The 14,329-nt window shown below is 41.6% G+C and overlaps 1 protein-coding gene across 2 annotated transcripts in view; it reads left to right on the forward strand.

The window, feature by feature from the left end:
- Positions 1-14,329, forward strand: part of lhfpl2a (LHFPL tetraspan subfamily member 2a) — a 37,295-nt gene that overhangs the window by 17,093 nt on the left and 5,873 nt on the right. Inside the window, exons 1-2 of one of the 2 annotated variants that reach the window (XM_085358480.1) lie at positions 6,055-6,119; positions 12,483-13,316. In XM_085358480.1, coding sequence (XP_085214606.1) covers positions 12,899-13,316 — 418 coding nt within the window. In that variant the 5' untranslated portion in view covers positions 6,055-6,119; positions 12,483-12,898. Of the gene's footprint in view, positions 1-6,054; positions 6,120-12,482; positions 13,317-14,329 lie in introns of those variants that run through there. The other variant, XM_085358481.1, reaches the window with a different exon arrangement.

Below are 14,329 nucleotides of genomic sequence, written 5' to 3' on the forward strand. Positions count from 1 at the left end.
TAGATAAATGGATCGCTGTCAAATGTGTGAATAAGACGCTGAGGTTGTGAGTGACGATGAGCCAGTGTCAGTGGAAACTTACATCATGTTTGGCATTGCGTAGCATGAAATGAGATGGCACAGGCTACACATACCCAAATATTGTGATCAAAGTGTATCTATAGCATAGAATAAAGTAGTACTAAGATCCTAATTTTAAAAAACAGATTGTGACGAACTCAGTCAGTATGCTGCTTGATATTTGCTGACCTGTTAAGAAAGTTAATGCCTGCTTGTTTTTTTAGCTAAAGAATCAGTATTCTTCAGCTGACACCGTACAGTCCTGCCCAGAATGTTATTTCAGTAGATGTGGACCTCGTCCCCTGTGTGTGCGTGTCGAACATCTGTCTCCATGTGCCTGCTGATGGGCCTCAAGCAGCCGTGGCCTTGAAGTGGCAGATGGTCATAGCGGCTCCCTCTGTGGGATTCAAACTCAGCTCAGGCTTCTCCGATTGCGCAGAAGCAAATGTACATCACTGCAGTCTCCCTACATACATTTGTCACCCCTGAGCTGCTTTTAGGCTGCACTGATGACCCTGAGGTGCTTTTTTTGGATAACTAAGGAAGGTTATAAAAACAGGGATAACATTTTCTTCCATGTGCTACCATCATGTGCAAGATGCTCTGTTTTTGTCTGGGTGTTTGTTTAGTGCTTTAGAGATTTTTGTCTAGCAAACTGCATCTGATTTCAGCACTCAGTAAGCTGTCCCCCCCCCCCCAAACTGGAAACTCCATAGGCTCTCATCAGAGCCAGATATTCCATCTGTCCATCCGTTGCCTCCAACTCTTTCCATATTTCTCTCCTAATGCCATCTCTTTCCACCGCAGTTCTTAAAAGCGAACTCGGGGCAGCCTCTTAAGGGTGGCTGGACGTTGGAGTGACATAACATGTGCAGGCAGAGCTCAGATTGAAAACATGTGGAGATAAAGCCTCAATGAGATATCTGTGGCATGTCTGGGAAGCACGCATTGACACGAGCCCAAATAAAGCATTTGGTTTCTCTACTATGAAATCAGTTCCTTCCTGACTCAAACTGGGGCTTGGGCACACCTGAGTATTCAGGTCACAAGTGCATGCACAGTCATGTTAATAAGTTGTTTGTTTGTTTTTTATCATTATTAATGCAAGTGTATAAAATCAGAACATGCTTCGGGTGGATAAACAATAGAGTTCTCTATAAGTACACCAGGCAGTAGTAGCTCTTTCAGGGACCACATTTAGCCATGACTCGCAAGATAGAAGAAACACCATTCAATCTGTCACAGTCAGCTGGGATATATAAAGCACTCCCAAACTTGGTTTCAAATCCAAAAGCTTGCAGATTTTTACACATTTATTTTGTTTATTGGGCTACTTGGGGTCAACAGAAGAAGCACTGACACGTTATAACACTACACAGCTGCTTCATGTTCAGTGTTGTGTTTCTGTCTCTGAATGGATGTAAGAAGAGTGTATATTTCTTTTTGCTCTTTGTTCACTTTCCACCAGCTCTAGAATGAAACATGTGGCTCTAAATGCTTCATTAGCTACTATTATTCACTTTGTGAGTCCAAGCAGACAGAACACATTTGGATTTGAGACTTTTCTCATAGTGAGTGTGAGTTAAAACTGTAAAGTGATGAGATGTCCCGGCCCATCAGATTTTACTTATTTTCTTATCTTTCTTATCTTCCATGTTTCAGAGTTAGTTTTTTTGTCTTTTGGTTACTTTGTTACTTTGAAGTTCACTTTTCCCATCTACCTTGTGATTTTCTGTGTTTGCTTGTTTCCTCCTGTGTCACATTTGCTCCCATGTCTAATTGCCAGTCATCTGTGGATGTATTCCTGTCTCATTATTAACTCACTGAACTTTACATTTCCTGGATGAGCCCAACAAAGACTTGACATTTGTTGTTCCGTCCTGCATTGATATTCCATTTGGAGAACCAAAACAATAACCTGCAAGCCTGAAAAAGGCTGTCAACCTCCTTTTAAAAGGAATAAGGGCTCAGGTGATAGCTTTTTGTGCATGTGTAACTATATACATCATGAATCCATATATATGTAAATGTTTTTAAGTTTTTATGAAGAATTAGGGCTGTTTAGACACATTCATTTCTAATTTTAATGATTATTACAATTTAAATATATGTCATTTTTTTCTGTTGATCAAAACAAATGTATTTAAATACTTTTTATATTTATTGTGGGAGGCTAATGAGAGCATTTTTTGTAATTGGGCGAAAAAATTCTTGTTTAGGTTTTCCCAAAAAAAACAGACAATCTGGCTCCACTGTCCGTTGGATTTCTTTTATCAGTCGCCACCCCACTTTTTATTCTCTTCCTTTAAGTCTTCATGATTCCACAGACAAAAGTCTGTCGAGGAAAGATGAATGACTAGCAGCTCAAAGCAAGACACCTTATGTTCTATTTGGATCTGTATGAATGATGTTTTAGCCTGGCAGGCGTCTGGTGTGTACATGTAGATGGTTACTCCCTGCTGATCCACTGGTCTTTGATGTGAGCGTCTGTGCTTTGTCAGAGCTCCTGAGGCTGCCAGGAGAAATCTCTGAGATGTTGGTAGCTTTCTCTTTGTCTGTGAGAATCAATTGAAGTCTCTGGGTGTTCTGAGTTTGTATCTCTACATAACAAATATCGTATCTGAGAACTAGGCCCACTCACAGTCAGGATAATGAGTAAAAATATTAACTGAAAGTGGAACTGATTGGTGTCTTTTCGGAGGACTTTTCGCCCCAACATCTTGAAACAGCGATTATCTGGATAAAAGCTTAAGCAACAGCCAGTGTGCAGTGACTCTGTGTGCAGTACATGGAGGTCTGATAACAAAACCAAACCACAGGAGTATAAAAGAAGTAAATTGAACAGTGTGTCTTTTCTGATGTAAACCGCCAACCTAAGTGTATCCAGCTAGTTCTACTACATTAGTATTCGAAGCAGTAAATGGCAAGAAGCACATAACCGATTAATATTAGTTAAAATAATTAAAGATTATAAAAATAATATAATAATAAATAGCACATATAATGATTATTATTATTAAGTAATTTCTGCTTAAGATTCTTGAACCATCTATATTGTGATTACACTGCCCCTTAAATTTGTTTTTCATTTATGTACCTGTGCATATTTTGTGACATAAAACACCTAAGTATTGAGTAAAATGAGGAGTACCATAGTATCTGACCTTTGACCTGGGGGTGGAGCAATCCTTTCTAGTGCCAAATCTGGATGTGGCACAGTGCTAGCTACTGCTAAGACTACTAACATTTTTTATGTATGTTTGAATTGAAATGAGTATATTTAAGAAAATATGTGCATGTGCAAGAATATCTGAAGAATTACTTTTAGTTGATTAGAGACAGACTCTGATTTCCGAATCAGAATCTGTTTTATATTTTAGGGGTTTCTCCACTCCAAAACACCTGGTTCAAATGATCAGTCAGGCAGTTGCAGCCCAGCAGGACATTTGAAGGAGGTATGTTGGAGCAGGGATTGAGATCACTTTTTGAGAGCATTGATTGATGTGATGTGTAAGCAATCAAATCATGCACTAAAATGATAATGTACAAAGCTGCAGGAAATGAGCACAAGCAGCTTTCATAGGAGGATAAAATTTGATTGGACGGTTAGGGTAATAAGTACACTCCCTCGGTGAGGACAGCGAACTGGATGAGAGTGACAGCGAGTACAAGAGGGTCCCAGAATCAGGTCTGAGGTACAGTTAGGAGATCAGGGGTCAAACTCCCAAAAGAAAAGGGTGATTTTTTTTTTCTCTGAAAAACAAAAATGCACGCTGTGTAGTTTTCTTTTCTTCATTGTTGTAGTTTTTTGTATTATTTTTATTCATTTATAGATTCTAACAATTACTGCTTACTATAGTAGTAGCTAGTAGTTAGTTAGCTAGTAGTTACAGTGTTACATTTAACTTTAGTCTTGTCTTTACTTTTGTCTTGTAATCCTAAAAATAAAGAAAACTGTAAATTACTTTTTAATATAAAGAATAATGAAAGCTTATATTAAACAAACAAGGTTAACCTGTTAATTAGCTAGCTACAGCTTTTCACTTCTGCTGGATGCTGCGATCACACTGTTGGACGGATATGAGTGCTCTGGTTTCTAAAATCATTTGACATAAAGCGCCACTGTATCAAGAAATAATAAGAATTTTGAATTGTATCACTGCTATTACAGAAAACTGTATGTTCACAGTATAAAAAAAATTAAAAAGCCTGGAGCCTTCGTAGCTGTTTTGTTGAGTGTGACTGGGTTGAATTAAAATGGCTCATTTAACTTCTTCCCATACAACTCTACCGTAGGAGGAGGATGAGTCACCAGGGTTTATTAGAAAATAGGTTGAAGTTTTATTAGGTCTAGCATGTATACATCTGCATTCACAGGCTGCATTTTTGAACTGTTCTGGCCTGACTTTAATTGAAAGTGATAAGAAAGGCCTCTTCCTCATGCTTTGCAGGTTGCATTCAAGTGTCTAACTGACCTATTGGCTTCTCTTCCTGCTTGCCTCCTGCCCCCCCCCCCCCCCCCCCCCCCCCCCCATTTTATTATTTTTTTGTCTTCATATGGATCTCATTTGCGAGTGAACACAAAAGTCAGAGAAACACTGTGGCTGAGTGCACTGTTGGCTGAATGCACACAGTGCTGCTGTAAGCAATCCCAGGGCACTTTTCTCCCATCAGCCAGAAAGGTTAATCCATTAGTCAGACATCAAACCATCTGCTCAATCAGTCAGTTAACAAGCATCGAGGCAGCTATCTTTTACAGCAGTCTGATGTAACAGGATCTGTGTGTGTCATCGTTCATGGACCCCTTTTTAATAGAAACAAGCCTGATTACAATTTTTGAGTTTTACAAACTAAATAGCAAAACCTATTTATATTCAGTGTGCCATTTTATACATTAGTGAACAAATCCTGCACTTCAAAGGTTACGTATATATAAGCTATATAAGTAATTGTTTTCTTTAGGTATACTTGCATACATACTTATTCCTTCCCTCTCACCCAGCATATGCTACAATCTCCCAGCTGTTCTAGGGGGGATACTGAAACATTCCGAAATCAGCCAATAGACGTAATCTCTTCCTGGGTCTGCTGTGGGATATCTTCTCAGCTGGATGTACCCCAAGCACCTCACCTGTGACAGACACCCAAACCATTCCAGCTGTGCTCCCACCAAATAATCAAGCTCCATATCTATACGACTGAGCTCAGCTGTCAGTTCCTTGCTCCATTCATCCTTGACTCATATATAATGAGCTTCTCCACCTGAGGCAGCCACTCGTCCCCACACAGGAGCAGGCAATCCATCCTTTTCCTGCTGAGAACCATCATTTCAGACTTGGAGATGCTTATTTGCATCCCAGCTGTTTTGCACTTTGTGGCAAGTGGTCAATCAGGTCAGCATGACCACCCACATTCAGTCCCAAGCCCAGCGAGCTTGGCACTGCAGCTAACTCCACCTAGAATTTCTATCCATAAATGTTCCCAACACATCCAGTAAAAATGGATGCAACCAAAATATGTAATTTACAAACCAAATTATAGAAATGCCATATTGTAGTTTATTATTAACATGGATAAATAAGTGTTAAACCAGTCTATTTTGAAGTGATGCTCACACAGCTGTATGTTACCCAAATGCTTAAAGTTATATATTTCAGATTTAAGAAATTGAAAATGCAAATCTTATTGAAGCTGATAGTGAAATGTTGGGCTTGGATGATTGAGAAGGTGCAGTGAGCCATGAAAACAGAGCGAGAAGGTGAGAGAAACTGAAACCAAGAGAGAAAGAGGAGAGAAACCCTGGGCAGCTCCACATCTTGTTATTTTAACCCAGATTCAGCACTGAAATATGGCCACCATGTGGACCCTTTCAGAAAGTTTGGATCTGCTGTCAGTCTAGCCAATCAGAGCAGATGCATTGGTCCAAGAGGAGGGACGGTGGGAGGGTCCTGGAGTCTCGAGCGTGAGGGAGGTTATTAAAGTGTGTGAGCAGAGGAGAGCAGGGGCACAGAGGCCACATTTACAGGAGAGCTGGACTATCCACAAGCCAATGGAGACAGGTTGGACTATTGTCTCATTTCTCTTAATTTTCCTGATTTCATTTCCTGTTTAAACAACTGGGTTGACTCCTGGGGTAAACTAAATCTAAAGAACTGCCTTGCTGATGCAGTAAAATAGCATACCTTGGTCTTAATCACAGACTATTTATAGTGTTTCGGAGCTCCGGGATTCTGAGCAGATGTGCAGAAGTGGTGAGAAACAAACTCCTTTGTTAGTGACAGAAACTGTAATTTTCCTTAAATAAACAAAGGAAAGTCTTGAAATACAAAGAAAGACAGATGCTGTGCTTTCATTGCAACTTATTTACAGAGTTGACGTTGACCCAAATATTATATTTGTAAGACTGCTTGTCATCTTTTCACCATGTGGTTTATCTTGAATGGTTATTAGTTATTTAAGACCAATCACAGCCTGCATTCCCCCTCTGTAGCTGCGGGGGCTTCTCATTCAAACAGATCCTCACAGATAAAATCAGCACACGAGAGGTGTGGCTGGGAATGCAGGGAACCCAAAAAATAAACAGGATTTGTGATTTGTCACTATGTTGGCATTACCAGAATGACACCAGAGGGTTATAAGTGCTTTGTATTAATTGTATCTGATCTTTTTGGCTCTTTCTTAATGAATAAACTCTTTAAATTTCTTTAGGCAGGTTGAAGCAGTGGTGGGATGGGATTTTAGTTGCAACAAGTCCATACAGTAGATATGTAGATTGCTTCCTGTCAGGGGCAGTGTGGAAAGGCGTTTCCTTCTGTTTTGCTGTTGTGATTAGGGAAAAGCTGAATGGATGCTCTCAGCAGGAGCCGTAGTGTTAAGCTTTTCAGGCCTATAAACAGCTTAGTTTTTTGGTTTACAATGAATGTCTCAACAACTACTGGGTAGATGGAGTTGTTTTCAGAGCCATTCATGACCCCATGACTTAGGTGAACATCTAAATTTTGCTTAAGTCCCATTATGAGTGGAATTATAATCTTGCCATGAAATTGGTGTCCACGAAATCCAGAGGATAAAAGTACTCCACAGAGTCAGCTAAACGTAATTGTAGTGGGAGACTGTTTCAAAGGGTTGGAAAGGAAGCCACACTGCTAAAGCTCAGTCCACACCTAGTCTTCAGGCTTGTACGTAGAATGACCAGCAGATTCTGAGATTCTCATAGAAAACTATGAGTAGCAGTGTGTTTGATATAAAGATGGACTAAATAGTTTAGTTCTTTGTAATGTGAACGTATTAATAGTCTGGCCGCAGCTTTCTGTATCGTTTGGATGCATGAGAGATCAATTGTTCAAGTTAGTAATCGTAATTGTGATGAATATGTTCCTCTAGTTCCACCAAAGATCAATTTAGAAATGTTCCTTAAATGAGAAAAACAGGAACAAGAAAGGTTTTTACATGAGAGTCAAACCCAGAGAGGAATCAGATACAGTGGGGCAAAAAAGTATTTAGTCAGCCACCGATTGTGCAAGTTCCCCCACTTAAAATGATGACAGAGGTCAGTAATTTGCACCAGAGGTACACTTCAACTGTGAGAGACAGAATGTGAAAAAAAAATCCATGAATCCACATGGTAGGATTTGTAAAGAATTTATTCGTAAATCAGGGTGGAAAATAAGTATTTGGTCACCTCAAACAAGGAAAATCTCTGGCTCTCACAGACCTGTAACGTCTTCTGTAAGAAGCTTTTCTGTCCCCCACTCGTTACCTGTATGAATGGCACCTGTTTGAACTCATCATCTGTAGAAAAGACACCTGTCCACAGCCTCAAACAGTCAGACTCCAAACTCCGCCATGGCCAAGACCAAAGAGCTTTGGAAGGACACCAGGAAAAGTATTGTAGACCTGCACCAGACTGGGAAGAGTGAATCTACAATAGGCAAGCAGCTTGGTGTGAAAAAATCAACTGTGGGAGCAATCATCAGAAAATGGAAGACATACAAGACCACTGATAATCTCCCTCGATCTGGGGCTCCACGCAAGATCTCATCCCGTGGGGTCAAAATGATCATGAGAACGGTGAGCAAAGATCCCAGAACCACACGGGGGGACCTGGTGAATGACCTGCAGAGAGCTGGGACCAAAGTAACAAAGGTCACCATCAGTAACACACTACAACGGCAGGGAATCAAATCCCGCAGTGCCAGACGTGTTCCGCTGCTGAAGCCAGTGCATGTCCAGGCCCGTCTGAAGTTTGCCAGAGAGCACATGGATGATACAGCAGAGGATTGGGAGAATGTCATGTGGTCAGATGAAACCAAAGTAGAACTTTTTGGTATAAACTCAACTCGTCGTGTTTGGAGGAAGAAGAATACTGAGTTGCATCCCAAGAACACCATACCTACTGTGAAGCATGGGGGTGGAAACATCATGCTATGGGGCTGTTTTTCTGCCAAGGGGACAGGACGACTGATCCGTGTTAAGGACAGAATGAATGGGGCCATGTATCGTGAGATTTTGAGCCAAAACCTCCTTCCATCAGTGAGAACTTTGAAGATGAAACGAGGCTGGGTCTTCCAACATGACAATGATCCAAAACACACCGCCCGGGCAACAAAGGAGTGGCTCCGTAAGAAGCATTTGAAAGTCCTGGAGTGGCCTAGCCAGTCTCCAGACCTCAACCCCATAGAAAATCTGTGGCGGGAGTTGAAAGTCCGTGTTGCTCGGCGACAGCCCCAAAACATCACTGCTCTCGAGAAGATCTGCATGGAGGAATGGGCCAAAATACCAGCTACTGTGTGTGCAAACCTGGTAAAGACCTATAGTAAACGTTTGACCTCTGTTATTGCCAACAAAGGTTATGTTACAAAGTATTGAGTTGTATTTTTGTTATTGACCAAATACTTATTTTCCACCCTGATTTACGAATAAATTCTTTACAAATCCTACCATGTGAATTCATGGATTTTTTTTTTCACATTCTGTCTCTCACAGTTGAAGTGTACCTCTGGTGCAAATTACTGACCTCTGTCATCATTTTAGGTGGGGGAACTTGCACAATCGGTGGCTGACTAAATACTTTTTTACCCCACTGTATTTCTCCAAGTTTTCAAACAAAGGATTTACTGGTTAAACAAAATGAAGTTTTGTTGGTGTCTAAAACGAAGTAATTGATAGAGAGCCAATCATTAATCCTGGGTAAATGCTGGACTAGAGTGGACAACGTATCCAACTGGTGAGGCGTAAAAGACATACACAGCTGAATGTCATCAGCATAGAAAAGATAAGAAAAGACTGAATGATGCGAGCTGAAGGGAAGAAATGTAGAAATAAAATAGTATTGGTATTAATGGTTTCAAGAGGATGATGCTCAGTGACTTAAACAATCCATTAATCTTTTCTTCTAGCTACACCATGAGTTTTTTTGAGTTTTTTAGTGAAGTGTCTCCATAGCTTTGAGATTAAATGCTATGGAATTTAGTAGACATAATCAAGTTAAAATTTGGTTTGCGTCCAAGTGTAGTTTGGTCTAAATGTCATATGCAAGTATGCTAATGTGATTGTGTGTAGATTTGAAGGGCATTGGCATCGGCATCAGGAGCATTTTAGCATTAGCTTAGGAGTGTACCCTAAGCTAATGCAGCTGAGGCGTGTTCCTCTTTATTTGTTCATTTGTTTCAACAAGCACAATATTTAATGGCTGCAGGACAACTGAGATGAAACTCTGGAGAAGTTCCTTTTCTTTCTAACAGCTGGTTACTTGCTCACACTTTATGGGAGTATGTGTCAGATGCAGGGAGTCTTGTAGATGGGGATTAGTGTTGGGTGTCACTATCGTGGCGGGTGCAGTCTGAGGGCTGTTAACTCTTTTGTGTATGTAAACTGATACTCAAATAATCCTCTATCTCCTGCCTGGTTACTCTGGGAGTATAAAAGACATCATAAATCCACCTCAAGCCTCACATTTATGGACTACCATGCTCCACTCTAGCTTGGGAAACCTGCGTTCTTCATACCTGTTCAAATCTGTCTGTCTGGGAACAGGAAGCAGACGTCTGGGTATATATTGTCACAAATACCAGGTGCATTAATTGAACCAGACTTGTTTAAGTACCCAAATTCAAAGAAACTTCACAGACATAGAAACCTGCTAGTTGCCTTTGTGCATCTGAGAGGCATGTGGTGCAGACACACTATGGCTGAGCAAGGTCAAAGTTTAAGGCTCAAGGTCTTCAAATATTTTCCAGCTGGTTTAGATTTTTATTTTTATTTTTATTTTTTGGCTCCAGTGTGTTTTCAACAATATTTCTGTCAGGGAAGAAATAGTCTTTGCAACTAGCTAGGAAATGTTTGACTAAATACTTTAGAGTCAAATATTAAATCTTAAATCTTTATGTCAGACATTATTCAAAACACCCCTGAGACATCATCAGTTTAAGGCCTGGGAAGAGTTCTTCAAAAAAGTGAACTGTATAAGTGTGCATATGTTCTCGCAATTGTTCACGGTGAAGCAACGAAAATGCTTGTGATTCATAAAACTAACTCTGGTCCAACTCCACTGAAGCAGCTCTCTGTGCCTGTTCTTATGATCTCATCTGCTTTACACAGTCCAAACATATTGTACGTCAGCTCACACACATACACAAGGACCACAGATCTGGCTCATTTTCTCCACTGGAAAAGACGGGGGGGTTGAGGAAGGCGAACCGCTGTTGATATCTCAACAGGGTGACAAAGATCAAAGTTTGTGATGTGCTCTTACACACACACACACACACACACACACACACACACACACACACACACACACACACACACACACACACACACACACACACACACATACTGAGTGTTACACAACGGGATGTAACCACAAGGGGACGAACGTCTGTCCCGACCCTCTCTGTAAGGGCACTCCAAGGGCTGGGCAATGGAAACCTCACAGTGCGGGCGGCACACGTGTCAACAGTGGCCCCCGGCTCCCTTTGCTGCTCTGCCAAACATTGGTTGGAGAATGACTAACAGACTCCCCAGAGGCAGCAGGGAAACCATGGCACAAAAAACCCTCAAAGAAAAGAAACAACTCTCAGCTTTAACCTAGAGCTGTATTTAGAACATGAGCACAAATACTTAAAAGCTCCTATATAAGCTCCTTTTAATCTTTTCTGGCGTTCCTGCTTACATTTGTTAGACAAAAACTCTCTGTAGGTTATCTACAGGTTGACATTTTATCCATCTAGTCTTGAGACAGCCTTGGGTAGGGAAACCATTTTTTTCTGTGTAGTAAAATGAATGATATCTCTCACCCGAAAAGGGTTTTATTGCAGTGTAATTATGATATGTAAAAGGTTTGCAATAAAATAAAACTTGGCGATAGCAGGAAGGAAGAACTTCTTTTTAACAGGAAGTTTACAGCTCAATTAAAAACGCTTTTGGAAATTGATAAATGGAGAATTCAATAGGAAAATTCAACTATTATTGCTAGAGGAAGAACAATCAGGTGAATCCACTTAGTAGTAAGACCACATTATAAAGAATGACTATGAGTCTTGAATTCAAAATTATGAAGTATATATAAGATTTTTCAAGAGAACATATGCCATTTATAATAATCTATTAATGTGCATTAAACTAGTTCAAATTAGTTATAGCTTGTGATAAAGTATAGAGGGTTTCAAATGGAAACACCCATGCATGAGGTTTGGAGCTTGAGTAGCAGTGTATATTTCATCCGTGTGCTGTGCCAGATGTGCATTTGAGACCACCTGCTGCTTCCTGTTTGTATCATCTTTGACTCTGCAGAATTGCTGCCACTGAGGTTATCAGTGGTTGTGTGACAGCCGGACGGCCGTTACGCTATCAGCCATTGACTGACCCCAGGTCAGCTGTGTGGGCTGCTTGATGAGAGGCCTCGGGCTTGTTTTTCTCTTCGTCTGCATCCGCTCCTCATTCCTCTTTTTTCCAAGTCTATTTTAACCTTTCCCCTCTTCCCCCACAGCACACACACATATGCACAAACGAGCACAGGCATAGATAGAAATGTTCTGTTTTTCAACACTTTAAAATTTTGCTGCCTCAATCACAAAACTTTACAGGGAGTGCAGAGCCTGATCTGTGGCCTGATCACAAATCATTCAACATAAACACAGCGAATGAGGCCCACTTCAAACGAGCATGTCTCTTCACAACTCATTAGACTCCCCTCTTAAAGATCTACACCAGGAGCCTCCCTGCCTCTTTTCTCTGTTCCTTCTGCACACTCTTTTCATCCTCCACACTCCTGCTTTTGTAAAATATGATGGGAAACCAGGAGGCGTAACTCTGACCTGCACTTCCTCAAGCACAGCAGAAATGACTGATCATCTTCGAGCCTTTATATGTGCAATTAAAGCACTAACCCTGTTCTTGTCCCTCCCTGTTTTATCTTTTAGGTGTGTTTGATGTGACGCCAGCGGGCTGGCTCAGGGAACACAACTTCAATACAATGTAGACACCAAAAACCAAGCACAATAAGAGTCTGAAGACCGCACCGACAGGAGGGTGAGCTCAAGGAGGAGGAACCTGCTGTACTGAGACAACACCAGGTTAAGATAAGGAGTGAGAGAAGTGGAGAGAAAAACAGAGAAGGAGCAGGCTGTGAATCATTGACGTGAACCTTTTGTGTACAGCGGTGTCACCTTCTTCTTCCTCTGAAGGGTTTTCACTTGCTCTCACGTCTTCGCTGCAGAACGATCACAACCTTTGCTCTCTGTCTTTTGAGGACTTTCTATCCACAATCCAGCGTTTCATCTCTCAGCAAGTAAAGGTCTTAAATCGCAACAGAGGGAGCCATCCAGCCACCGTCAGCATGTGCCATGTTATTGTCACCTGTCGCTCCATGCTGTGGACTCTGCTGAGTATTGTTGCCGCGTTCGGAGAGCTCATCGCCTTCATGAGCACCGACTGGCTCGTTGGATTCCCCCGTGCATCCGATGCAGTTTTCGGCCCCCATGGGGCCACCACAGCCGGAGAGGCTTACAGGCCCACTTTAGGCATCTATGGTCGCTGTATAAAACTGCCTCAACTGCGGGGAATACTGTGCGGACCGTACGCAGTCCACTTTGGAGAGATTGCCAGCGGGTTCTGGCAGGCTACTTCTATCTTCCTGGCTGCAGGGATCCTGTTGCTGTGTGCCGTGGCATTCATTTCCGTCTTCACCATGTGCTTTCAAAGCATCATGAAGAAGAGCATCTTTAATGTGTGCGGACTGCTGCAGGGAATTGCAGGTGAGATTCTCACACAATTTATATAAAACAGTTTTGATATTTAACACGACTTTGAAAGGTTTGGCGCCCATACTGGTTTTTGGTCAGATGCTCAAATTTGTCTGATGGATGGAGAGCTTTAGAAAAGCACACGCCTTTATGGGCAGTAGCTTTCCGAAAGTAACAATCTGACATCCACACTTTGGCAATGATTGACCAGATCTGGAGGTGAGAAAGTAAACGAGGTCTTAAACTGCCTTACTTTTCACATCAGTGATACAAAGAACATATAAGCCGTATTTAACAAATATTTGTCTGCTTTCTGTAATGCCTGGCTTTCAGTTTACCTTCAAAACACTGTGACTGAACGACTTTAATCTTCCTCGTGCTTGTTTTTCTCGTACCTAATGAGGAGTCAGTTTAGACTGAGGACATGGAGTTGAGAAATACGTGTTCAAGTTTTGTAATCTGAAAGAAAGTTTGTTCATCTGAACCGTATTGTTTCTGTTCATTCCTGCGGCGTCCACCGTTCATCAAGGTAAATGAAACGCTGTGCTCTCAGTTAAACACATTCATTATGAGCACCACAACTCCCACTGCTGGAATTATGTGTTTTATTCTTGTGGAGCCCTCAGTGAGTCTTAACCCAAGCAGAAGTTTAAAGGGCATGGTGACTCTTTGTCATCAACTGGAGCAACTACCGCCCAAATATTTATTCTTCACGCAGTCAGCTGGAGCTTTCTGACACTCCTCTGGTCTCCAAAGGGGTCGAGTACGCATGCGTATCTCTCTTTATGTGTGACGGCCGTACATTCTGTGTCTGTGCCTGTGCACATGAGGTCAGATCCCGGGCCACTTTGACTCACTGTGGTGAATTATGGAAGGGAGGAGGCCATGAGATCATGCTCGCTGAACCTCATCTTTTTTTCACAGAGTGTAGCCTTCAGCTCTCCGGTGATTATGGCTGTCCTCCCCCACAGTTGTTTATTTGTGGGAGGCCCAAACAGAAACGGTGGGTGTGTAGACAAGGATAA

Source organism: Diplotaxodon limnothrissa, linkage group LG7 (assembly GCF_057381915.1).
Source record: "Diplotaxodon limnothrissa isolate DT_005_m linkage group LG7, D_limnothrissa_male_GT1.1, whole genome shotgun sequence".
Classification (NCBI taxonomy): Eukaryota; Metazoa; Chordata; class Actinopteri; order Cichliformes; family Cichlidae; genus Diplotaxodon; species Diplotaxodon limnothrissa.